At 40.8% G+C, this 27,083-nt stretch overlaps 1 protein-coding gene across 1 annotated transcript in view; it reads left to right on the top strand.

The window, feature by feature from the left end:
* The window catches only part of Nmdar2 (NMDA receptor 2), an 826,846-nt gene that overhangs the window by 496,707 nt on the left and 303,056 nt on the right, over window positions 1–27,083 (top strand). The window contains exon 6 of the mRNA XM_067148050.2: window positions 10,950–11,179. Coding sequence (XP_067004151.1) covers window positions 10,950–11,179 — 230 coding nt within the window. The remainder of the gene's footprint in view (window positions 1–10,949; window positions 11,180–27,083) is intronic.

Genomic DNA, 27,083 nt, shown 5'->3' with positions numbered 1-27,083 from the left:
TCTCGTGCCTTTTCAAAAGTTTATGGGCCCAGAATGCGCGGTGGAAAGTGATTAAATGTGTAGTGATAAAATACACTGAAAAATAGACGCGTGAAAATATCGTGTCCTGCACGGTTGGCGGGTTGAGTTAAACATTTAGCCAAGTTTCTTCTGCGAAGAAATAGTGTGTGAAGATGTGAAGTATGGCGTGCATCGAGACGTTGTCAAAGGACAATTTTGACACGTGGAAAATTCACATGAAGGCTGTGTTAGTAAAAAACCGTACGTGGGCGTACGTAGCTGGGATAAAGGTTAAACCTGAAACGGTCAGCGAGAACGCAGCCGCTATTACAGAATGGGAAGAACGTGACAGTGAAGCAATGTCATATATCATCTTGGCGATTCAACCCTCGGAATTGAAACAGGTAAAAGATTGTGTCACTTCGCGCGAACTGTGGCTAAAGCTAGAGTCGATTTACCAATCGAGGGGGCCAGCGCGGAAAGCAACATTATTTAAGCAGATCGTGCTTCAAAGAATGAGTGAAGATGGGGATGTACGCGATCATTTGCGGAGATTTTTCGACGCCGTGGACAAGCTCAATGATATGGACGTGGCAATCAACGATGATTTGTTATCCATAGTACTTCTGTGTAGCTTGCCAGCCAGTTTCGAATACATTCGGTGCGCGATAGAATCTCGCGACGAACTTCCAAAGCCCGAGGTATTACGCATAAAAATTGTCGAAGAAAGTGACGCAAGGAGCAGTGATCAAAACAACATGATGCTAAACTGTATGACTGTTGAACGAAAATACAAGAACAAGAATTATAGAAAGCCCACAAGCAAAGTCGAAAAAGGCGAAAAAGGAGGATCCAAATCTCTTCGTTGCTATCGTTGTAAAAAGATAGGTCATAAGGCGAAGGAGTGCAAATCGAGTAAAAATGATCATGACAATGCTCACAAGGCCGAAGGATGTACCTCACTGTATATTACATCAGAACTTAACTCGTGCAAGTTCGTGACGGACCGCGACGCAGATACAGTGTGGTGCCCCGACAGCGGCTGTACATCGCACATGTGTAAAAATCTGGACTATTTTTCACAAGTTGAATCCAATGTTTCTGACGATTTAAAATTAGCGAACAGTTCTACAACGAAAATAAGTGCAAAAGGTGTCGTGACGATGGCAATAACCGTTGATGGTTGTGATAAAAGTTTCAACCTATTCGATACATTTTACGTACCTGATCTGCGTACTAATCTACTCTCAGTTGGGAAGATCGTAGACAGGGATTACCGCGTAGTGTTCGACAAAACATCCGCTCGAGTTACAGATGCGAACGATAGTACCTTATTCATTGCACATAGAAGAGACGGACTTTATTACGTTAATGGGTCGTACACCGAGGAACAGGGAAAAATTGCCCGAGCTGAAGATACGCGCAAAGGGTCTCTTATGGACTGGCACATTCGACTGGGACATCTAAACATAACGGATCTACGTCAGGCAGTGAAGAACAAAAGGATAGAGAGAATCGAAGTCATCGACACTGAAGAGGATTTTGAATGTGAGATCTGTCTCCAAGGAAAGATGACACGTACCCCTTTACCGAAAAAGTCCGATAGGAGAATGGAACCAGGGGAATTGATTCATTCCGATAGATTGCGGCCCAATGAGGGTTTCCTCGAACGGAAACGCGCGTTACTTCGTCACATTCGTCGATGATGCGACTGGATGGTGCGAAGTGAAGTTTCTTCGTCAGAAATAATGAAGTCGTTAATAAGTTTTAGGAATTCAAAAAACGTCTGGAAACACAGAAAAATGCGGTAGAGAGGGGCAACGACTGCATATAAAAATAATATTTTATATGCAGGCGGCTAACGAATGAAGGGTCCCATTATCTCCCGGTATAAGGAGATCCCCTATACCAAGTGCCAACAGTCTCTTTGAGAGTGGATGAGCGGGTATGGTTAAGGGCACTCTATTGTCCTGGGGACAAGGAATTGTTCCCAAAGACGGAGGAACCAGTTTGGTCAACGGCATTAGGATGCAGAAGGCAACGGGAAATCACTGAATTAAAGATCCTGAGAGATATTCCAATAAATCCACATGGCATGGCTGCAACGTCAAGATCGGAGCTGGCCGTGTGGATCGTCTACCTTCGTTTGGAGACGACGGCTTGAAAGATTTTTGCAGTCTGATAATGGTACGGAATACGTGAATTCCCAATTCGGCGCATTGTTGAAAAGCTGCGGGATCCTACGACGCCTGACGATTCCACGTAACCCGGAACAAAATGGAGTAGCGGAAAGGAAGAACCGTACACTCGTGGAGATGGCCATATGTTTATTAATGCAGTCCGGACTTCCTCCTTCCTTCTGGGCAGAGGCTGTTTCAACAGCGAATTAGATTAGGAACAGATGTCCTACAAGTAAACTGGGTGGACGAACTCCTTACGAATCCTGAACTGGAAAGGTTCCAAATGTTCGTAAATTCGAAAAATTTGGATGTGAAACCTACTGCCTAAATCGATCGCCGAACATAGGAAAATTTGACCCTCGGGGAAAAAGGGGCATATTCCTCGGATATGCGGAGTAGTCTAAAGGTTTCAGAATTTGGATACCACAGGAACGAAAAGTGGAAATCTCACGTGATGTCAAGTTTTTGAAAGGAGACAGAAAAGAGCAAAAATACGATCTTGATATTTTTCCAAGTCAGCGCCCAAATGTAGAGCACTTTGATGAAGATCATCCCAGGATAGAGCCAGAGCAGGTCGATCCTTTCATCAATGTAAACATAACTGCTGGAGACACAAAACGCAGTGCGTAGGTGGCGCTACTTGATGGTGGCTCAGCCAGTCATATGAATATGTATAAATATTCTCAACACCCCCTCTCGAAGGCTGAACCAACTTCAACGTTCTAAACATTCTAAACACTTCCAGTGCTTATCCATCGATAGTCCCTTGGTTAATACACTGACTGACAGAGCAAATGCAACACCAAGAAGGAGTGGTTCGAAAGGGATGAAAGTTGGGGAGAAAACAGAGACGGCACGGACGAATAATTGATGTTTATTTCAAACCGATATGCAGGTTACGCAATGCGCACGGCATCGACTCAGTAGGATGTAGGACCACCGCGAGCGGCGATGCACGCAGGAACACGTCGAGGTACAGAGTCAATAAGAGTGCGGATGGTGTCCTGAGAGATGGTTCTCCATTCTCTGTCAACCATTTGCCACAGTTGGTCGTCCGTACGAGGCTGGGGCAGAGTTTGCAAACGGCGTCCAATGAGATCCCACACGTGTTCGATTGGTGAGAGATCCGGAGAGTACGCTGGCCACGGAAGCATCTGTACACCTCGTAGAGCCTGTTGGGAGATGCGAGCAGTGTGTGGGCGTGCATTATCCTGCTGAAACAGAGCATTGGGCAGCCCCTGAAGGTACGGGAGTGCCACCGGCCGCAGCACATGCTGCACGTAGCGGTGGGCATTTAACGTGCCTTGAATACGCACTAGAGGTGACGTGGAATCATACGCAATAGCGCCCCAAACCATGATGCCGCGTTGTCTAGCGGTAGGGCGCTCCACAGTTACTGCCGGATTTGACCTTTCTCCACGCCGACGCCACACTCGTCTGCGGTGACTATCACTGACAGAATAGAAGCGTGACTAATCGGAGAACACGACGTTCCGCCATTCCCTCATCCAAGTCGCTCTAGCCCGGTACCATGCCAGGCGTGCACGTCTATGCTGTGGAGTCAATGGTAGTCTTCTGAGCGGACGCCGGGAGTGCAGGCCTCCTTCAACCAATCGACGGGAAATTGTTCTGGTCGATATTGGAACAGCCAGGGTGTCTTGCACATGCTGAAGAATGGCGGTTGACGTGGCGTGCGGGGCTGCCACCGCTTGGCGGCGGATGCGCCGATCCTCGCGTGCTGACGTCACTCGGGCTGTGCCTGGACCCCTCGCACGTGCCACATGTCCCTGCGCCAACCATCTTCGCCACAGGCGCTGCACCGTGGACACATCCCTATGGGTATCGGCTGCGATTTGACGAAGCGACCAACCTGCCCTTCTCAGCCCGATCACCATACCCCTCGTAAAGTCGTCTGTCTGGTGGAAATGCCTCCGTTGACGGCGGCCTGGCATTCTTAGCTATACACGTGTCCTGTGGCACACGACAACACGTTCTACAATGACTGTCGGCTGAGAAATCACGGTCCGAAGTGGGCCATTCGCCAACGCCGTGTCCCATTTGTCGTTCGCTACGTGCGCAGCACAGCGGCGTATTTCACATCATGAGCATACCTCAGTGACGTCAGTCTACCCTGCAATTGGCATAAAGTTCTCACCACTCCTTCTTGGTGTTGCATTTGCTCTGTCAGGCAGTGTACATGTGCAGGCATCTTCTCATTTGACAAGCATTCGAGATGAATGTCCCCAGATGAAAGAACCTCTCGTACAAAGTGATGTCACACATCAATGTGCTTAGTCCGAGAGTAAAAAACAGGATTTCCAGCAAGCTTTTGAGCTCCGATTTTGTCGCTATATAGCTGTACAGTCGACACGCTGTTAATGCCTATCTCCCTTGCCTCTTTTGAAGCCTCACTCAAATCCATATATTCAGCCTCCGTTGAGGATAATGCCACTGTCCGTTGTTTCCTGGATTCCCAAGAGAGGACTCCACCATACATTGTAAAGGCAAATCCAGTGTGTGATCTGCGATCGTTGATGCATGCGGCCCAGTCAGCTTCTACATAGTCAGTTAAATTACTGGTATCGCTTCCAGTGGTGATTCCCACGTCAGAAGAACCCTTCAGTTACCTCAGTACCATCTTTGCTGCTTGCCAGTGATCTTTGCTAAAAGAATCATTGAATTGGCTTAAGACACTCACTGTCAAGATCAAATACTTGGTCCAAGGATGATAGCGTGAGGCCCCCGTACAGAGAGCTCATAGGTGTTCTTATGTATCTATCAACCGCAACGCGTCCAGACATATCTCATGCAGTGAGTGCCAATTCAATGATTGTTTTGGCAAAGATCACTGGCAAGCAGCAAAGAGGGTACTGAGGTACCTGAAGGGTTCTTCTGATGTAGGAATCACCTTTGGAAGCGATACCAGTAATTTAACTGGCTATGTAGATGCTGATTGAGCTGCATGCATCAACGATCGCAGATCATACACTGGCTTTGCCTTTACAATGTATGGTGGAGTCATATCTTGGGAATCGAGGAAACAACGGACAGTGGCATTGTCCTCAACGGAGGCTGAATATATGGCCTTGAGTGAGGCTTCAAAAGAGGCAGTGCACTTACTACGACTAGCAAGGAAGATAGGCATTAACAGCGTGTCGACTGTACAGCTATTTAGTGACAACATCGGAGCTCAGAAGCTTGCTGGAAATCCTGTTTTTCACTCTCGGACTAAGCATGTTGATGTGCGACATCACTTTGTACGAGAGGTTCTTTCATCTGGGGACATTCATCTCGAATACTTGTCAACTGAGAAGATGCCTGCAGATGTATTAACTACCGAAGGATAAGCTCTGGAAGTGTTTAGAGTGTCTGGGTGTCAGAAGACTGAAACGTTGAAGTTGGTTCAGCCTTCGAGAGGGGGTGTTGAGAATATTTTACATATTCATATGACTGGCTGAGCCACCATCAAGTAGCGCCACCTACGCACTACGTTTTCTTTGTCCATTCTGATACGTCAGGATTGTAATCTCCATGTCTATTGTTTTTCACTGCATCCATCTTGTGATTTGCGTATGTAATAAATAGTGTCATTTTAATATAAACCGTGCTGACCTTATTACTTTCCGATTCATCATGCCTTTTCAACATATATAGATGGAAGCTGAACTAAAGAAAAAGATAGTCTTAGAATTACACGAAATCTGTAAAGAAAAAAATACAAAGGTTATTCTAAATTGAGAGAGAATGAATTAATTAATATGATATTACAAAAATCTAATCAAACAGAAGAAAAATTAGGTGATAAGAAGATAGGACAATTAAGACGTTTAGGAAGTCAGTATAAAGTAAAAATTTACTATAATATGAAAAATCTGATCTTGTTAACGCAACAGAAGAACAAATGAGAGAACCACCACAGAACAAGAAGATCAAGAAGAACATCCGGAAGTTCTAGAATTATGTAATATCAGTGGAAAAAATACCAAATTAAATAAGCGATGTTATATCTGTGATCCGGATATAAAGAATAGTAAGCATAGTACAATTCCATACAGAATAAATCGGTTAAATTTAAAAGACGATGTTAATGATAAAGGTAGAATTGAAAATTTAATTTCAACGTTTATTCATGATTGTAAAGGAAAATCAGTACCTTATAAGTTTGTGATTGAAAAGATATTTGATTATTTAAAAATAACGAATAATATTGAAATTAAGGAAACTAAAAGGAATGTTAAAATATGGAATGGTTTTATACATAAAATTGAATGGGGAAGACAATTTCGTGAAAACATTTTGAGACATATGGGAAGGATGTAAATAATTTCAGGATAAGTAGAAGCTCATTCTTAATAAATGGTTAACGATTTCGAATATTGTCAGGTCTGTTACAGATTCAGTGTATTAGATAATTGTTGTTATAATTGTTATCCGCCAAAGGTAAATCCTCATAACAATTTTAACTATAGACAGAGACGTTTTCATAAATACTTGTTAGAGTTAATAGATAATCATTATGATAGAATTAAAATTGAAGAAGTCTTTGAAATTTTTAATGATACTTATAGAAAAATGCTTTACCCTATAAGTCTTTTATCGCAAAGATAGCAGATTTATTAGATATTAAGCATAATGTTAATGTTGTTAACTTTCAAGGAAGCATTAAATTATGGAATGAATGTTTAGAGATAAAACCTTTAGAGATAATTGAAAAGAAAAACAGTTTAACGAATATATTTTGAATCGGTTTTAAGATGATGTAAAAATTATATTTTATAGATTTTTTAAAAATTTGTAATGGAAATTTTTTTTAGGATTCCAGCAAGATATAGCAGGGTGGATCATGGGAGACTACTGACAAAAATGAGTGCAATTGGACTAGACAAAAGAGTGACTGAATGGGTTGCTATATTTCTAGAAAATAGATCTCAGAGAATTAGAGTAGGCGAATCTTTATCTGACCCTGAAATAATTAAGAGGGGAATTCCTCAGGGCAGTATTATTGGACCTTTATGTTTGCTTATATGAGTAAAGAAGTGGAATCAGAGGTAAGGTTTTTTGTAGATGATGTTATTCTGTTTAGAGTAATAAATAAGTTACAAGATTGTGAGCAACTATAACGTGACCTCGATGATGTTGTGAGATGGACAGCAGACAATGGTATGTTGATAGACGAGGTTAAAAGTCAGGTTGTGAGTTTCACAAATAGGAAAATTCCTCTCAGTTTTAATTACTGCGTTGATGGGGTTAATATAAGGAAAGATCTTCATTGGGGTATTCACATAAATGGGACTGTAAATAAAGGGTACAGATCTCTGTATATGGTTATGAGGGTGTTTAGGGGTTGTAGTAAAGATGTAAAGGAGAGGGCATATGAGTTTCTGGTAAGACCCCAACTAGAGTATGGTTCCAGTGTATGGGACCATCACCAGGATTATCTGATTCAAGAACTGGAAAAATCCAGACAGAATTATAATGGTAGTCGTAGTTACAGAAATTTGGAAATATTTTCTTTCGTGTGCTTTATTGCGCACTTTTAATTTAACAAACTTAACAGCATAACTGTTTTATAACCTGAAAGTTGGTTTAGTAAGAACATTTTTAAAAGATTTATCACTTTTCTTTATCTTCAGTTTTTGGCATTTCTTTTAAATGCATTATGAATTAATGATTTCCTGCATTTCACATTTACTTTCCTTCAGGAAGACGTAACGTAAGATCCCCTTGGATCAAGCGTTGTTGGTTCCTTTTGTACATCTGTTTGGGGTGATGCATGTTTCAGCATCGGGATTCCTCTTTAACTTAAGGGTGTCACGAGATGACAATATATGGTGGAATTTCAATTTTTGATTGACAATTGCTGTTAACTTGTTATGAACACCATGCTTTTTAGTAATATTTCGCAACCTATCCAAAGCAACTGATTGTCAATTTTGTTCTATTAAGGATCCATTCGGGGGATGTTCCAATATTCGATAGGATGGTAGACTGTTGGATAACCTTAATTAAATATAAATATGGAATTCTACTTCTTGAAGGTCAGATTATCCACAGATCGTGTGGATTAACTCCCAGTTACCTTTTGGATCAATGGTGCCCGATTGTCAGGTTTTATTCTCGTTTTCTGGTTGTTACTGTCCACGAAATTTTTATTGTGTTTTCATTCTTTGAAAGACAATAATACATATTCCAATAAAACTTTACCAATCACGTTATGCTTTGTCACTGCGTTTAAATGTTGTGAAATTTGAAGTGACTTTTCTTGGCAACCTAATTAATGAATTATCGTGAATTAAACTGAATACATATTTCAGTAAGCACACTTTTGCTCCTCGTATAAATTAGTTACGCTCTCATATGAATCCTATCGTTTGGTCGATGAAGTGACAGAAAAGAACAAGCAATGACCCCAAAATCCAAGGGTACGATATTGCCTTATCGAGGCAGCTGATGCAGACGACCGACGATGGAATGGTAAGCTAAAGGTTTGTAAAATGAACGTATTTACATAACAATAACATGACCACACCAAACATTGTTGCTATCGGAAATGAAGGATGCGACGTAATATCATAGATGAAGACATGATCAAGATAATTCAATCTAACGGTCTCAAGAGTTATGTAACAATGCATACAAGGCCAAGATGAAAATGAAAACGGCGAAATAATATTAAGAAAATTAGCAACTTCGGTGTCCTTTAGAAGGGAGAAAAATGATAAATCTACCTAAAATTTAATATTTACATTAAATAAGTGTGTGAGAGCGTTCTTAGCAGCTAAGACACTTATGCTGTAGGCTGAAAACAGTTCCATATTTATAATTCTTGGAGTCCAATACGATTATTTTTACGACTTACAAGTTTTGGGAGTCAGACAACCTTAAGAATGTTTGTGGAACCAGTACATGAACCTCAGCTAGGTTGTATGAGCTTCCGACGGAACACTGTTTTTCTTACTATTAATTTTGACGAATTTAAATAACACTTTCAAGGAAGTTCACACGAAAATCATTTGCGAACATAATTTTGTGAAGTTGAAGATACGGTTCACAAGACGTCTGTGTGAAAACATCGGCGGCAGTAGACATATCGTTTACCTCCCTGCAGAAACATGTACCTTAGTTTACGTAGATAATGTCTGCTGGGCCAGACGATTACTTACCAAACTGGTGATGAACAATTCCTAAGTACTCACTCATATAATTTTACTCAAATATTTCCAACACTGCAGGCACTCGAAGTCACACATGAAGTTTCATTTCAAACTTAGACACACGTTCAAATTTAAACACTACTTTTCACTACCAAAAAACAGATGTCAGTATAAAAACGCCTTATTTTCACTATCACCTTACGGTGGTTTCAAATGCCAGGAAGAACCACAACATCACGCCTGTTCTCATCAAGCGCTGGAACAGAAGTCAAGTTTTGGATTACGGTCGCTATGGAACTCCATGCAGAACAATTGAAGACCAGGAGCGCTAGTCATTCGCAACATTACAGTCAAAAATACACTGTTTAAATGACAAATTATAGAGTACGGTACAATTAAATTTATAATTGACAAGCAATCGCTAGTCAAGGGTGAAATATCCCATTTAAATGTTGGAGGGGAATATCACTCCCGATACAATTGGACCGTTAGAACATGGTTACTTCTCACACGTCCGTTGTGCTGATGGCTGCGCCCGCATTTACTGTTATTGTTCAAGAGTTTGTGAATTCTCGCCTGCATTCAGTTCGGCACCTCAGTTCCACCACGAGAGCAACTCTTTTCTGTTACGTTGTTGGTTGCGATTTCTTCTCCAATGTGCAAATTTGCTCAAGAGCAGATAGAAAGAAGAGCTGGTACAAAAAGCAGTGATGATGAAACAAAGTCAGTATTTTGTAAAACATGGTCCCGAAATTTAGTTTTATTGATGTGAGCGGAAATGTGTACTAATAGGACTGAAAACGAAACTGAGTGATTTGTTTTCATACTTTAATATTCCTGGTAATGTTTAACATTAAAATAGCAATAGGCAGGCGCGGGACCTTCTGTACGTTCAATGGTTCAGTGAACCTCAACAATTGAAATTATTTATCAAGGGCTTATTCCATTAATTATCTCTGTATATTCGCGCAGGTAGCGATAATTTTGACATCAAAACTCGGTTGCTCTCCGTAACCAACGAAGACTGAGGGCACGAGGCTGTGGGAAGTAAGGAGGATACGCAAGGTGAGAGGCTTTGAGGAGCAAGCCCAGGTGTCGCTGGAGAGACAGACACGAGTTATATCAGGCACTGTGTCAGAGGGCACGGTTAAAATTTGCCGTATTTAATGGGTTTTAAGGGAATTTTAATTTTCGCGATTTTGATGTTTTGATATGTAATTGACAGCATCGAACCGGAATATTTTGATAACTACGATTATTATAGTATGAATAAGCGTATGAAGCATAAGTTTACGTACTTAATGAAACTTTTATTTAGTAATACGTGTTTAGTGAAAAGTAAACACAGGAAGACTTAAATAACAGTAGTCTGACAAACATGACATTGAATCAATGTTACTTTCCCCAGATGTTTTATCCACGCGCCACCAGTTACAGCAAAGTAGGAGTCGTTGTTAGAAGGACGTTAATTATATTATTGAAGTCACAGATATTTGTATAGACGTTTCCTTTGCGTGCCATGTCCAAATGACTAATACAACTAAGTGTTTTTTTTGTCTCTCTCAAAATATGGTTTTGTAACATAATTCTACGGGAACTGATTTTGTTATTCCAGATTGGAGTGTGGAAGTCCTGGGAAAAGGAGGGTCTCGACATCAAAGATATCGTGTGGCCTGGAAACAGCCACACGCCGCCTCAGGGAGTTCCTGAGAAGTTCCATCTGAGGATAACCTTCCTGGAAGAACCACCGTACATCAATCTGGCTCCTCCAGACCCCATCACCGGCAAGTGCAGCATGAACAGGGGAGTCATCTGTCGCGTGGCCAAGGAGGCGGATATCAGCGAGTAAGTAGCTCACTTGTCAGACTTATGAACACTGTGGAGCGCAACGAAACGAGAAATGATCGTTCCTTTATGTTCGTCAGGGGACAGACATACTTTACTTTTGAAGAAGTTTTCCATTTTCAGCAGCAGATGCCATCCTTGCAGACGGCTCTGAAAGTAGCTTTTGTTGCACATCTTCTGCCTGGCGGAGCAAACCCGGTAGACATTGCTGTCGGACATGTCCACACCATCTCCGTGCTAACCGATACACTGGGAGCCGTTTCAAAAACCGTTGCTCCTTGACTGGCTCGAATCCAAACATTGCAGATACAAAACAAGACACACAATCTCAGGGCAGCCGTTTGGATTCGAGCCAATTGAGGAGCAACGGTTCTTCGAACGCCGCGCAGTGTACGCTGGGTTGAAATAAGGCAGGACTGTATAAAGATCTACAGTACGTAAACTCCGGCTCAGGAACACGTCTGCGGAGGTTCGGACCTGCTTTCGGGCAGAATAACCCTTACCTTACCTATAAAGATAACTTCCAGATATCACCTTCGTAGATGTTTGGACGGAAATAAACATAAGTATTTGAAAATATAACTTGATGGAATCTGATGATGTTCTTTTAATAGTATGTTTCCTTGTTTAATAATATGGGTTTTTACAGGTGTGTTATCTTAGCCGACACTGGAAAGTATTGCTTCGTTCTTAACAAACTTCATACTTCATGACAAATTTTAAAGTAATTATATATATTCTTAATAAATAGTGTTTCGTCGTGTTGAACACATTCAATTATGTATGTCCTTATATGAAAGAATATGTGTCGTAGTTATGAACGACCCTTCCCAACTTGCTCTAGCTGTCAGTCAGCTGGTAACGTTGACATGCCTGTCGTAGATGGTTCTTAACACGCTCGCCTGAGGCATTGCTAACAGCTGTGTAGAGCGGATAGGAGACTTTTCTGTGCGTGTCACACAAGTTGAGCACGGAATTGAAGTCATTCATCGACGAAGGGATCCCCTTAATCACTATGGTAACTGTTACGGAGTAATCCGTGGTAGTTAGAGGTGAAAGACGGTGCTGGGATGAATAGGACTCAATCTACGAAATTAAAGTTAATTTTAAAATTTAACAAGGTTATATTTTTTTTCAAGATCAAGAAATAACAAATATAACAGGTACTCAGTAGCCTAACAACAAATCGAGAATGTTCAATTACAGTGTTACAGGATTTGGGCTCCGAGAGCCAGACACACAATTCTTGAGCAAGATTCGACAAAGGGGCAGAAAACCCCAATCATGCCCAGGAGCACTTGCTCCCAATTACCTAATAAAGCCTCCTCGAGGCACACAAAATCAACTTTTAAGAAGGAGCAAACCCGCTCTCAAAATTCAAGCCTATCAAAGGCCACACCGAACTCCACCTTTAAGCTGTCCTCCAATTACAACAACACAGGGGTAAAAATACACAACATACTGAGGCCTATTCAGTGAAGAACCAGGACAATTACATGGCCTCCAAAAATACCAACTTGAGAGGAGGCGAAACTGCACTCCTAAAACATTTTGTTTAAAACCTACTTGGCCCTAGGCCGTTAATGCAAGGGCTAATCCCATCCTAAAGAGGTGACTTATATGAGAAAACTATTTACATTACATTAGAAGGGAAGAAACGGTTGTGAAAATAAGTTCACCTCAAAGCAATATGAGTGGGAGCTCGAGAGGGTTAAGCACTCTCTATCCCAATATGTAGTTACAGAGGCAGAATTTAAATCAAGAGTCTTTTACATTTTAAAGGAAAGTTACATGATAAAAGTTTCGAACCCGCCCCGAGGGTTAAACTGCTCAGCTAGCAAGAAAGAAGTTATGAAAAGGCCATTACCTTATGGTTGAACTGCTGCCCGAAGAAAGAGGCACTTCCCGCCCTCTGCCACATAATTTACACACTGATAGATGTTACTGAAGTGACGCAGAGACCCGACAATCAGCAGTTTATATACCCTCGCGGAACATTCGAGACCTTTCAGGAAGAGAACACCCGACCACAAGCCTTTTATTGGACGACCAAAAGATTACATGTCAGAAGTGAAGAAGAAAACCAGTATTGGTGGAAAATTAATAACAGAAATTTCTCATTGGTCGAATTCAAAACTGGCGGAAAGAAAGGGTTAACGTTGCCAACTTAAACACGAGCTGAAATAAATTTAATAAGGAACAAACTTATAAATACTAAATTTCTCCAAAAACACAGTTCTTTCACTTCTCACTAGGGTGCATAATTGTAGTCCTTCAGTAGTGCCATCTAGAAGAGAATGTTCACACTTCTTACTACAGGCAAAACAAAAATACATCTAAAACGACACAGTACAGAACACTTCAAAATTTACAAGTAGGGATATCTTCTGAGAAACTAGGGAATTAACACTGTAGTTAAAGTTCAGGCTTCCTCCAGTAGAGGAGTTTCAACTGGCGCAATGTTTGAATTAGCGGAGTGGAGGTATACCGCCCGGTACAGACCTCCCGCCCCCCCGAAAGTCCCACCAAGGGGTAACACAGAAGAACATAAACTTTTGTTTTAAAATAAGGTCCAAGTTATGATGTTGATATAGAAGTTAATTGCAGAAGTATTTACAACCAAATTTTCTTAAATGATTGGATCCAGTTTCAAAATTCTTTGTAGTTACTTTTGATGTAATGTCTTTATGCTTGTAGAAGTTGAATTCAGAAGAAAGAACATAATACTTGAAAGTGCAGAAAAATTTTCTAAGTCCACCAAATATTTCAGTTGAATACAAAAATGTAGTAATTGTTGATATTAAATGTCCATGTGGCTGATTGAGTACATTCAAGGTTGATTAAGCTTGACGGCCAGACCAGCCGCCGCTGCTTGTATCCAGAGGAGGCCGCTCGGACCCCTCGAGTACCCTGAGATACTGCTCGCCCGCACTATGAGAGGAGCCGTGGAGTTGAAGCACGCCGCGCCCGCGGCGAACAAACAGGTCGCGGGCAAGTTGCAGGTTGTGCGCCGCACATCAGCCTTGGCCGGGAGGAGGGCTCCGGCTCGCCGTACACCGGTTGGCCTCACTGAAGGGGGGCGGGCCCATACCCCACCTCAGTGGCGGTACGGCGCCGCGCTGCTGCGGGGGCACTGAAACATTAAGATCTCGGCGGCAGAATTTGTTGGACCATAATTCTTTTAGGGCACAAGCTTGTGGTGAGGATGAGGGGCCAGTGGCGTGGAGAAATTTATTTCATTATATAGCCACTGTGTGTGGTTGAGCAGGAGACGGAAGCGTGGTAATGGCCATGGTAAGGACAGGATGGCAGTTTAACAGGTCGGGAAAGTTTACAATAAATGCTTAACTACAAAGAACTTGATTCCAAGGGCAGAAGGCCTCACGATACCCCCCCCCCAAAAAATATAACCTTCCGAATACCTTCAAAATGTTAAAACAATTATAAATGCAGCTACGTTAGCGCGGAAGTTACACAGGTTTCGCCTGCGACAGGTGAACCCTAAATATCCTCTCGGTGGCTGGATTGCTTAGCAATAAGGTAACGGGTGTAAGGAAATCGAGAATAATACACGGCCCATGAAATCTGGGGGCTAGCTTGCCCGCGGGAACAAAATTTTTGACCACCACCTGGTCGCCTACCTTCAAATTGGTGGGTCTCCGTCCACGATCATATCTTTCCCTAACTTTTTTATGAGACACTTTAAGATTGGCTTTAGCCCTCTTCAAAAGATCTTTAATATTATCTGGATATATTGTCTCGGGTAGAATGTCACTCAGGGACCAGAGGTTAGAGAGCGGCGTGTTGGGAACAAACATGAACAAAAGAAGCTGGAGTAAACTTATGAGATTCATGAACCGCCGAATTCAAAGCAAAAGCTAACCATTGCAGGGACGTGTCCTAGAATGATCTTCATGATGATAGGCAATCAACGCGGACCTCAGATTACGATTAACCCGTTCAGTCAGAGATGGTTGAGGATAATAAGCAGAAGTTGTCACATGCGAGATGGACAGGTCAAAACAGAATTTACGAAATAGATTAGATGTGAAAGCCTTAGCATTGTCAGACACAATATATTGGCACGGACCAAAAGAAGCAAAGATAGAATTTTAACAAGTAATGGTGGACTGAGCGGTAGCCAGCTTAGTCGGGAATAACCAAGAAAATCTTGTAAAACCATCTACACATAAAAGAATGAACTTGTTGGCATTCCCGTTTGACTGGGGGAAGGGTCCTACGTAATCGATGTAGAGACGTTCCATGGGGCGCGACGCTTGACGAGAAGACAAAAGGCCTACCTTGGTAGACATGGTTGGTTTACTAAGCAAACAAGCCTTTACTAGTTCACGGATTTCACCGCCCATACCCTTCCAGATAAACATTTCACGGATCTTTTCCCGGGTTTTGAAGATGACTAAATGCCCCCCTAATGGGGTCTTTTGATAGTACTTGAGGATCATTGGCACAAGTACGGCTGGAACTACAAATTTCATCATCTGATCATGCCTCGAAAGGCAACATAAAACACCATTCCTCAGTACATAAGGGACAACATGTTCCCCAGAAGAAAGGGTTTCCATGATCAGAGCCAGCGTTGGATCTTCACGTTGATATTTCTCAATATCCCTAAAGAGCATGGGAGCATCTGTTAAGATGGCATTAACCTCAGATAGCATGGACTCGGGAGGTGATAACTATCGACCGATTCATGGGTCGCGACGTCATTGGAAAACATACGGCTGAGTCCGTCTGCGACATTTATCAGTACCTCTGATATGCCTGACTTCAAATTGGAAGGCAGAAATTCGGATGGCCCAACGGGCTATACGACCAGTACGACGCGGCCTACCTAAGACCCAGCTTAAGGCTTGATTATCAGTCTCCAGGTCGAATTTGACATGTTCCAGATAGAGACTGAACTTTTCTAAGGCAAATAAGACTGCCAAACCTTCGAGCTCATAGATGGAATACTTGAATTCTTGAGCCGATAGAGTCCTAGATGCATAGGCGTTGGGTCGCCTCCCTAGTTCAGTCTCTTGAAGAAGGACTGCAGCTACCGCCGACGACGACGCGTCGGTTTGGACGATGAATTTCTTCGAGAAATCTGGCATAGCAAGGACAGGGGCATTACAGAGAGCTAATTTCAGGTCTTCAATAGCGGCTTGTTGCGAAGGCCCCCACTCGAATTTGACGCCTTTCCTACGGAGTAAGTTCAAGGGCGCCGCTCTATTAGCGAAATTTGGAATAAATTTCCTGAAGAAATACACCATACCAATGAACCTGGCAATACCTTTAATGTCCTTGGGAGGCTTGAAATCACGGATGGCCTGTGTTCTAGAGTGATCGACTGCGACACCATCGGGCGAGACAATATGCCCTAGAAATGACATAGAGGGTTTAGCGAAGGCGACCATGGACAATTTCACAGTTAACCCAGCCTTACGAAGGCGATTGAGAACTTTCTTTCGATGATCTAGATGTTCTTCAAAAGTCTCCGAAAATACGACGACAGCATCAAGATAGTGGTACAAGTACTCGAATTTGATGTCGGAGAAGACACTATCTAGCAGTCTAGTGAGTACAGCTGCTCCCGTGGGGAGCCCGAAAGGCACGCGGTTTGTATTCATACAAATTCCAATCCGTGGCAAACGCTGTAAGCTGTTTAGACTCTTCAGCTGGTGGAATTTGATTATAGGCCTGATTCAGGTCCAAGATGGTAAAGAATTTAGCTTTACGAAACCATGAAAACAAGAATGAAGGTCAGGAAGGGGCACAGATTGTAACACCACCTTCCGATTGAGAGCCCTATAATCAATGACAGGCCTGAAGCCGCCTTGGCGTTTCGGGACTAGAAAAAACAGGCGAAGAATACGCCGACTTAGATGGCCTAATAATACCATCCTTTAACATTTGATCGATGATTTCCTTCAATGCCTTCATTTTGGGTGGAGATAGCCTATAAGGTGGAAAACGGACAGGAATCGAATCCGTAACCTCAATTTTGTATTCGATCAGGTCAGTAACAACAAGAGTAACAGAGAACACCTCTGGAAACGACTGACACAACTTACGAATACTGTCAGCCTGCTCCTCAGGAAGATGTCTAAGATCTAACAACATCTCATCCTGGGTAGGCGAAATAGATGAACATGGTGCAGAATTACATTTCAATAAGGGGATTTTACAATTAGAAGCAAATTTGAAAGTGCACGACCTACTCTGAAGATCGAGCACAAGACCAGTATAGGACATGAAGTCGGCTCCCAATATAATGGGGCAAGGCAAATGCTTAGCCACAAACAATTTAACTTTCCAAGTAAATTTAGAAATAGTAATTGTGACCTTTAAAGAGCCTAAAATTTCTAATGGAGATGAATTAGCCAAAACATATTGAACCGAAGACGAACAATAGTCCGGAAGCTTACAAACAGATTTCAATTTCGAATACCATTCAGCCGAAATAATAGAAAAAAATACAGCCTGAATCTAATAGAGCTGTTATAGGCTCATTATTTAACTCAATTTTGAGAAAAGGTACGGGTGCGGGGGAATCCGCCGCAATCGTAAGATATTCCTTAGGGCCTTCAAATGATAGATTAGAAGACTGACATTTCCCCGATCTTTAAACATGTTTACAAGGGGCTGAACCTCGGGAAGATGCATTATTCGACTCAGCTGAAGCCACAAGTCACTTATTATTATTGGCGTTGGTGGAAGTTGCACCAGAAGTTGAGCAGGAGGGGGTGCTATTCGAATTTGGGCAATTCTTTGCGATATGTGAGAAAGCCCCGCATTTAAAACAGCCTTGTGATGAACCAGCTCCATTATTTGCCCTACTAGATTTGACCAATGGACATTTATTGCGAAGATGGTCAGGCGACCCGCAAGCATAACATTTACGGGGTGTGACTGGTCGGCGAGGTGGAGGATGGGGATTACTAAAAGAAGGAGGGGGTTCTTTCCCGACACGCAAGGTATCGGCGTATCTAACTCCTTCCGCTGAGACGGCCAATGCTTCAAGTTCAGAGTAGGTTTGCGGGCACGCCGCGAAACACAAATATGACCTATAAGATGGTGAAATACCTTCCACAATAGCCCGTACAATCTGATCTTCAGGGAAGTGAAGAGCAAACACCCTAGTATAGAACTTAATATCTTGGATGAAATCTGCCAAGTTTTCATCCAACCGCTGTACACGATAATAGTACTTCTGAATAAGTGAGGAATTGCACGAGCAGGAATGAAATTTGCAAGAAGGTGTGCATGAAAATCTTCAATAGATGACTGTTCCGCTATTGCCCTAACAATTTTGTCTGAGAGAACACCAATTGCATAAGGATAAATTATCTGCAAAATTTGACATGGAGAAAGAGAAAAAACAAGAGCATGGTGCTGAAACTCAACTAAAAACCTTAAGAATGAAATTACTTCACCGGTAGTGTTAACAGAAAACTTAGAAATACCTCTGAGCAACATTGCTAATGGATGAGGCAAGCTGCTGAACCCGGGTGACATAGTAGGTAAAGGTTTAAGTGGCAAAGAAGCTAATTCAGAACGTACATTATTCAACGAGGTACGGCGTTCAGACTCGTTGTCCAATGGGGCAGAGATTTGTTGAGCTCCAACGGTTTTCCTATTGACTTCTCCCTTAGGAGGCACTTCCTCGCTACCTACGTTCACCGTAGTGGGTTGGTCGGTTTTGGGAGGAACCTCCCCGGTTAACAATTGGGTAATCTTAATGGACAATTCAGAAAGATTTTCAAGAACCACACTAGCTTCCTTCCTCTGAACGTCATTCAACTTCAGAGACAACAGTCATTAACTCTATTAGAAAAATGAAATAACCTGGCTTGCACACGTTTAATTTGATTGGGAGAAGGATCATTTTCTTCAAAAAAGGTAATTACAGATGCCAGCTCAGTAGTATTATCCGTGATCGTGGAGAGAGAGTCGTCAATTTCTTTCTCTCCCAAAGTGGGGATGGAAATGAGCAAATCAAGGGACTCTCTAAGCTTATTGGTGTATACCGCAACTGTGCCTCGAGATTGCACATTTCCAATTGTTAATTCATAGATTAACTCCTCCTTGCGCAAATAGTTGAGATGGAGAACATCCTGAGGGCCGGGCATGATGACAAAGCAATTTTGAAAACAAACGGAAAAATCAAAAAATTCCAGCAAATGAGAAAATTGTTAGAGTTCGAAAACAAGGCAATGTTTAGCCGTCAAAGGGGCTAAATTGAGACCCATTTAACCACGCTCTGCTACCACTTGTAACGGAGTTATCCGTGGTAGTTAGAGGTGAAAGAAGGTGCTGGGATGAATAGGACTCAATCTACGAAATTAAAGTTAATTTTAAAATTTAACAATGTTATATTTTTCTTTTCAAGATCAAGAAATAACAAATATAACAGGTACTCAGTAGCCTAACAACAAATCGAGAATGTTCAATTACAGTGTTACAGGATTTGGGCTCCGAGAGCCAGACACACAATTCTTGAGCAAGATTCGACAAAGGGCCAAAAAACCCCAATCATGCCCAGGAGCACTTGCTCCCAATTACCTAATAAAGCCTCCTCGAGGCACACAAAATCAACTTTTAAGAAGGAGCAAACCCGCTCACAAAATTCAAGCCTATCAAAGGCCACACCGAACTCCACCTTTAAGCTGTCCTCCAATTACAATAACACAGAGGTAAAAATACACAACATACTGAGGCCTATTCAGTGAAGAACCAGGACAATTACATGGCCTCCAAAAATACCAACTTGAGAGGAGGCGAAACTGCACTCCTAAAACATTTTGTTTAAAACCTACTTGGCCCTAGGCCGTTAATGCAAGGGCTAATCCCATCCTAAAGAGGTGGCTTATATGAGAAAACGATTTACATTACATTAGAAGGGAAGAAACGGTTGTGAAAATAAGTTCACCTCAAAGCAATATGAGTGGGAGCTCGAGAGGGCTAAGCACTCTCTATCCCAATATGTAGTTACAGAGGCAGAATTTAAATCAAGAGTCTTTTACATTTTAAAGGAAAGTTACATGATAAAAGTTTCGAACCCGCCCCGAGGGTTAAACTGCTCAGCTAGCAAGAAAGAAGTTATGAAAAGGCCATTACCTTATTGTTGAACTGCTGCCCGAAGAAAGAGGCGCTTCCCGCCCCCTACTACATAATTTACACACTGATAGATGTTACTGAAGTGGCGCAGAGACCCGAAAATCAGCAGTTTATATACCCTCGCGGAACATTCGAGACCTTTCAGGAATGAGAACACCCGCCCACAAGCCTTTTACTGGACGACCAAAAGATTACATGTCAGAAGTGAAGAAGAAAACCAGGATTGGTGGAAAATTAATTACAAAAATTACTCATTGGTCGAATTCAAAACTGGCGGAAAGAAAGGGTTAACGTTGCCAACTTAAACGCGAGCTGAAAGAAATTTAATAAGGAACAAACTTATAAATACTAAATTTCTCCAAAAACACAGTTCTTTCACTTCTCACTAGGGTGCATAATTGTAGTCCTTCAGTAGTGCCATCTAGAAGAGAATGTTCACACTTCTTACTACAGGCAAAACAAAAATACATCGAAAACGACACAGTTCAGAACACTTCAAAATTTACAAGTAGGGACATCTGAGAAACTAGGGAATTAACACTGTAGTTAAAGTTCAGGCTTCCTCCAGCAGAGGAGTTTCAACTGGCGCAATGTTTGAATTAGCGGAGCGGAGGTGTACCGCCCGGTACAGTAACAATTCAACTTTAAGTTTGTAGATGCGAGTACTGCCCTCCTTTCCACTCAGACTTTCTGCCAATGGCACTGTATACAGGTGAATGAACCTGCTCTAGTATATTGGAAGTGTTGCTGCAGACCACTTTCGTCTGGAAAATATAGCTCTTTCTTCTCCTTGTCAGTGAAAACATTGCATTACTCCTGTAATACCACTCTTTAAAGCAGCAGTTCCTAAACTTTTTCGTATCCTGTACTCCTCTCTACCAATTTTACTAAAGTAATACCCCAAACAGTATCCTCCACTTTCACCACATCCCCACATACGCCTAAACTCCATCTAATTTGTAATAAGATGGAATTTCGGTAGCCTACATAACAAAGGCATGTACATTTGGTTATTGTCCTCTATTTTAAAAAGTAACGAAGTACCGCACAAAAGTTATTAAAGCCGCATTATCAAGGCTGTCCCAATAAAATGTATACACTCTTCAAATGACTAATAACACTAACAATTATTACAATACAGAAAAGTTTCAAAAACCAAAATAATGTGATCAAAGCTGCCTCTGTGGATCAGCGGTAGAGTGTCGGCCTCCGGATCCCAAGATAGCGGGTTCAAACCCGGCAGAGGTAGTCGGATTTTTGAAGGGCGGAAAAAATTTCAGTCGACACTCCATGTCGTACGATGTCGGCATGTAAAACATCTCTGGTGACACATTTGGTGTTTACCCGACAAAATTCATTAAAAATCTCAGCCATAGACGCCCAAGAGAGTTTCGGTTTACTCGGTCTGCCATCTAGTGGGGGCCTAGAGTAAAACGGAACGTCGAAATTGACGAGCAGACAGCCAGATGGCGTCAAATTGAAATGTCTGGACACGGTAGCTGAGGCCATACGATTATTATTATTATTATTATTATTATTATTATTATTATTATTATTATTATTATTAATGTGATCAAATGTAGAAACCAGCCAATTATCGAAAGTGTTCAAATTGTAGGCCATTGCGGTCCAACCACAGCTGATAACGCTGACTGATTGAGTCCAAAACGTTCCTTATTACCGTACTTCAAATGGTATTCCGGCACATTCTATTTTAATGGCTGCACTCAAGTCATTGATTGTAGCTGGTTTTGGGGTGTAAACATTGTGTTTAACATGCCCCCACAGAAGAAATCTATGGGGGTCAAGCCCACTGAGCGTGGAGGGCACTCAATACTTCTTCTTCGTCCTACCCATCTGTTTGGCAGGTGGCCTTACATCCCGATGGTAGTGGGGAGGTGTTCCATCCAGCTGGAAGCACCACTCTTCATCCCTAAACATCCCTTGGATGCGTGGCATAGCGTATTCTTGTAGCAAGTTGAGGTAATTTGCACCATTAACTGTATTATTAAAAAAGGTCCAATTAAACCAAATGCTGACAGACAGCACCACACTGTAACTCCAGGTTAGTTCACATGGTGTTTCACTGTCACATGAGGGTTATTAGCTGTGAGGATTAATGGAACCATTTAACTTGAACGTAGCCTCATCACTCCAAACAATCTTGTATGGGAACTGATTGTCCTCTGTAGATTTCGCTTGGTACCACTCACAAAATTTAATTCTCCTGTCATTATCATCTTCATTAAGAGCGTGGACTAAAGTAGGAATAACACTTCTCCATTGGGCACGCTTCGAAGTGTGAAGGACGCTCGATTTTGGAACTCCTGTCTCACGAGCCCCTTGCCTAACAGCTATTAGATGTCTGAATTTTCTCTCGAGGGGCTGGTGGATGATCGTGGTCTTCCGAAATGGTTCTCATGGATATCCCTAACAGTTCTTTCTTCCTCAAACTTATCCCGCAAACGCGTAATTGTGAGTCTCGTTGGTGCATCGCGTTGAAGCTCCATTCTACACTTCATGTATGTTCTGAGTCTTCCAGTAGCACGGTAAAATTAACTTTATTTCCTCAAAGTTTAGTCGCTCCAGCCATAATTTTAAGCAGCCGCAACTAAAAAGACAAAAAGTGTGATTATTATGAAGTGTCAAATGCGTATATATTTTAATGGGATACCCTATATATCGTCTCTTGCCTGGTACCATTCTTAACAATGTCGAAATACGCTTAAAAATTGTGGCTTTTAAAATAATACAGAGCTCGCGGGATTAGTTCAGGGCTCTGCGATAAAACTTACTTTTGTTGTAGGAGCCTACTATTTACATTGCACAAACAAAACAAGACTCACAGATCAGATCTTTGAACCAATCTCACGAGTTATGCGCCTGAGTATATTTTTAGAGTTTGGGAAAATAGAAATAAAATATTTACCTATGAATTCTTATTTTGAATTTTATTTAAATCGATTATATTGGAAACTAAACTATTGTAATAGGTTGTATTTCACGGTGCCGCATGTTGTGTTATTAAATATAAATAAAATAATGGCACGTCTTGTGCGAAGAAAATGAGATTTTTGAAATGTCCAGAGCTTAGTATCACTAGTGAAATCCTTGAGCCTCCTTTGACGCACTTAACATTTTGAAATCCGGTTCAAATCTAAATATGTTCACTCGTAAATCAGAGCTTCCATTGAGCGTCTTCTGGTATTCGCTTTTAATGTAAGAATACTCTCTACTAGTTCAGTATGATTAAATGTTACTAAAATATGACGTGCAATTTTTGCTTAGAGATCCATATTTCTAACTGAAATTTCCAATTTTTAAAAATCCTAGTTTAAAGAAGAATCTGTTAAAATTTAAAATATGTCTTTCTTTTCATGAACGCATAGCTTGGTGGTCTTGAAAATCTCTTAATTAAACGGGCTTCGTCTTCAGCTTTAGAGAATCACCATGATCCCTGCCTCTGCGTTCAGCCAACTGTGTTTCAAAAACTTCAGCTTCATTATTTCCAACACACGTTTCTTCAAATCAGTTTTTGAACTTGGACTCAGTTTTGTTTGAAACTCTTATTGAGCAGTTCTGTAACCGTATATCCCTCCAGTAACGTAAGGAGAGAGGATAAACGTCACTCGTAAGGCAGTTTTGCTGCACTGTGACAATGTACATCATTGTTGTTGATATATTTGGATCTCTGAACACATTCATAAAATGCACTTAAAACTGTCAGTTGTTATTTTATTGCCATAAAAATAAAATGACAGTTTATATGGCTCTGAGTTATTCCGAAGTGACAGTGTTAAGCGGTGCTCCCTTGACCTATCCCAAACATGGAGGACTGGAGTCGCAGTTAATTTTGAAACACATACATAGAAAAAACAAAACTTAACATAATTACATTAACTTTCAGATTTCAACGCAGTTAACTGAAATGTTAGTAAAAATGACGAGATGACAGCAATATCGACATTGGACCCTTTATGCTGGTGAACGTTTGTGTCGGGCCCAAGTCGTATTTGTTAGCGGTCGAAATTCTCGTAGGTACCCGCTTGATATACATCAATGAACTCATTGGAGAGACGACCTTGTTGCTGCTAATATTGAGTTAATTTGCGAGAAACCACGTTCACATTCACAGGTAGAAATGGTGTTTATAAACGTTAGTAGTACGATAACCTCTTAGAACGTAGAACCTACATAAAATCTGTGTTTCAACTTCACCAAAGTGACGTTCTTCTGAACATTATCTGGCCAATATACTGTACCCGCTCAAAGCCTGAGTCCCAACCAGCATTTATCTCAGGGAGTGTTACGGTCCGAATCTATCGCAACTCATAAACAATAAAAAAATATTTTGAGATATAAGATCTCAAACTAAATGTAAGGGCGCCATCCAATCAGTACTACAGGGTTGAACGGGACACTCTAATGTTTATCTTTAAGGCTCATCATAAAACACACAAATTATATATATATATTCAGATCAAAGAGAAATTATGAAGGCTCCGTCCTAGGAATGGGGACGGATATTTAAACGGTCACCAAGGGTTTACTATTCTATAAGAACAAGAACCTGGAACTGTTTCCTTGCAAATGCTAAAGGAGCATTTTATTTAAGTAAACAAATGAATTTTTACACACAATCAAAATCTGCTGACCCTTGATTTGCCGGTAATTTGGCAAATTATTCCTGAAAAATGATTACATAATATTTATCACTTTTGACCACCCTTCCATTTGGGTGGTGGAACCGTTGATATCTGAAGGTATCAGATTTACCTTCGTTAACACCATGACCCTATTTGATCATGGACCAATTACCTGTTGGCTAAGTAGGCGCGATCACATGGACCATGTTATCGCCTCCACTTTGATTGAGATGAGACAAACCCGGGAAACTACAAACTCTCCCCGGGTTCCTAACCAAGATATGCTAATCGTTAGTTGAAGGAATACGACAAAGGGACTCTAACCTAATGGTCCAGATGTAGGGATTTGCCTTCATTTTACACATATTAACTTAACTTATTATTTACAACCAATTGACATTATTACGTTAATTCGCCAGCTGAATTCCCTAGTATCATCCATCATCAGCATCCGAAATAATAAGAAAAATAAATAAAATAAAAAATATTTTATTAAATATTATTATTATTATTATTATTATTATTATTATTATTATTATTATTATTATTATTATTATTATTATCTGTGGAGATCATGATTATCGTCACCCGTAATTATCCTCGGAATAATATTTCAACTTTTCGCGATTTTTATTTTCATCTGAAATAAATAAAAGTAGCTTCTTTGATTATTCTTCTTCTCCTTCTTCAAATATTCTCATTATTATTATTATTATTATTAGTTAAAAATCTCAAATTTTTCATTTCAACTCCCAACATCATTATTATGTCCAAAATATGAAAAAAAGTAAATTCTTCTTTAAAAAAAGTAGTTTTTATTTATTTATTTATTTATTATTATTATTAATTTTTAAAAATTTAATTTCGTCTGTTTCACGGTAGTCCACTCTTAATATGTTTAACGCATAACCCCTTTTACAATTCCGATTTATTTTGGCACTAATCAATCCAGATATGATTTACTTGGAATATTATTATTATTATTTCGAGAATCTTTAATTTTATGCCCCATCTTTATAATTTAGTCACATACGTTCTCTCCCAAACAGAAATCACCAAGATCCGAATTCACATCGGTCGGGACATAATAGTGTTCGAACCCGCAACCTTATTTTCGTACTGTCGTCAATTCATGGAGACCATATGCTCCTAAGACAATTCTCAAATCCCATAACACCTCGCAGTTGGGCAAATACCTCCAATCTCTGCAAGTGTTAAATTATTCCTTCCTTTTCCATTTTGAAGTCCATTTATCCATTGGAACTCTTCAAAACATTTTTACTAATTAACCCTCGGTGTGTGGACTCTATTCTGCCACTCAATACACCGGTATATAAATACAACCTCTATGTGGGCCTTAAGATCCATCTATTTCTTCATCAACATCAGTACAATTCACTTTCATTTCGGGCCGGATTTCTGTCCCACAAACTCCAAATCTCAACTTTTGGCTCAAATCCGTCTGGATATCAAACATAGCGTGACCATATTATAAAAGTGCCTATCTCGTTTCTACCAAAATTATTTATGATTATTATGGAGTCCAAAAACGTTAAATCAACAATTAGTGTTAAAACCGGATTCACTGCACGAATTATAATTATTCACGGCACATGTGATCTCCACATTTAAATTACTTTAATTTGCAATCATTCTATCCAACTAGGCCCGTGCCTTTATTCTCACAGATTATTATTAAACACGCCTTTACACATTACCAAATTTTAATGTACTACTTCGACACTTGTACAGATTATTATTATTTTGTCCACTGGCGAACTTCGCGATATTTACAAACGAATCAATGGACTTCATTCCGTCCCACAACAATTTAAATCACTTGGCAATCCTACCTCTGGATTATCTTAACAACATGCCTTAATATCTATAAAAGTTCCGATAACGGAAAAACACTTTGGAAGCACTTCTAAATGAATATTAACATTATCTTTACGTGAAACGTGCTCCATATCATATCAAACAACTCAAGCACTTGAATCAACAACTCAACCCTACTATACTCTATTTAATAATCAAAATTATGATGAGTGCTCGATCTAATCTACATATTAATTTGTCCCTTTGTCTATCTATCTTTGAATTTATACGAGCCGAAAAGGGCTCGTTTCACAATCAAG

The sequence above is a fragment of the Anabrus simplex genome, chromosome 5, assembly GCF_040414725.1.
Source record: "Anabrus simplex isolate iqAnaSimp1 chromosome 5, ASM4041472v1, whole genome shotgun sequence".
In the NCBI taxonomy this organism is placed as follows: Eukaryota; Metazoa; Arthropoda; class Insecta; order Orthoptera; family Tettigoniidae; genus Anabrus; species Anabrus simplex.
This window is presented reverse-complemented; position numbering and strand designations above follow the sequence as displayed.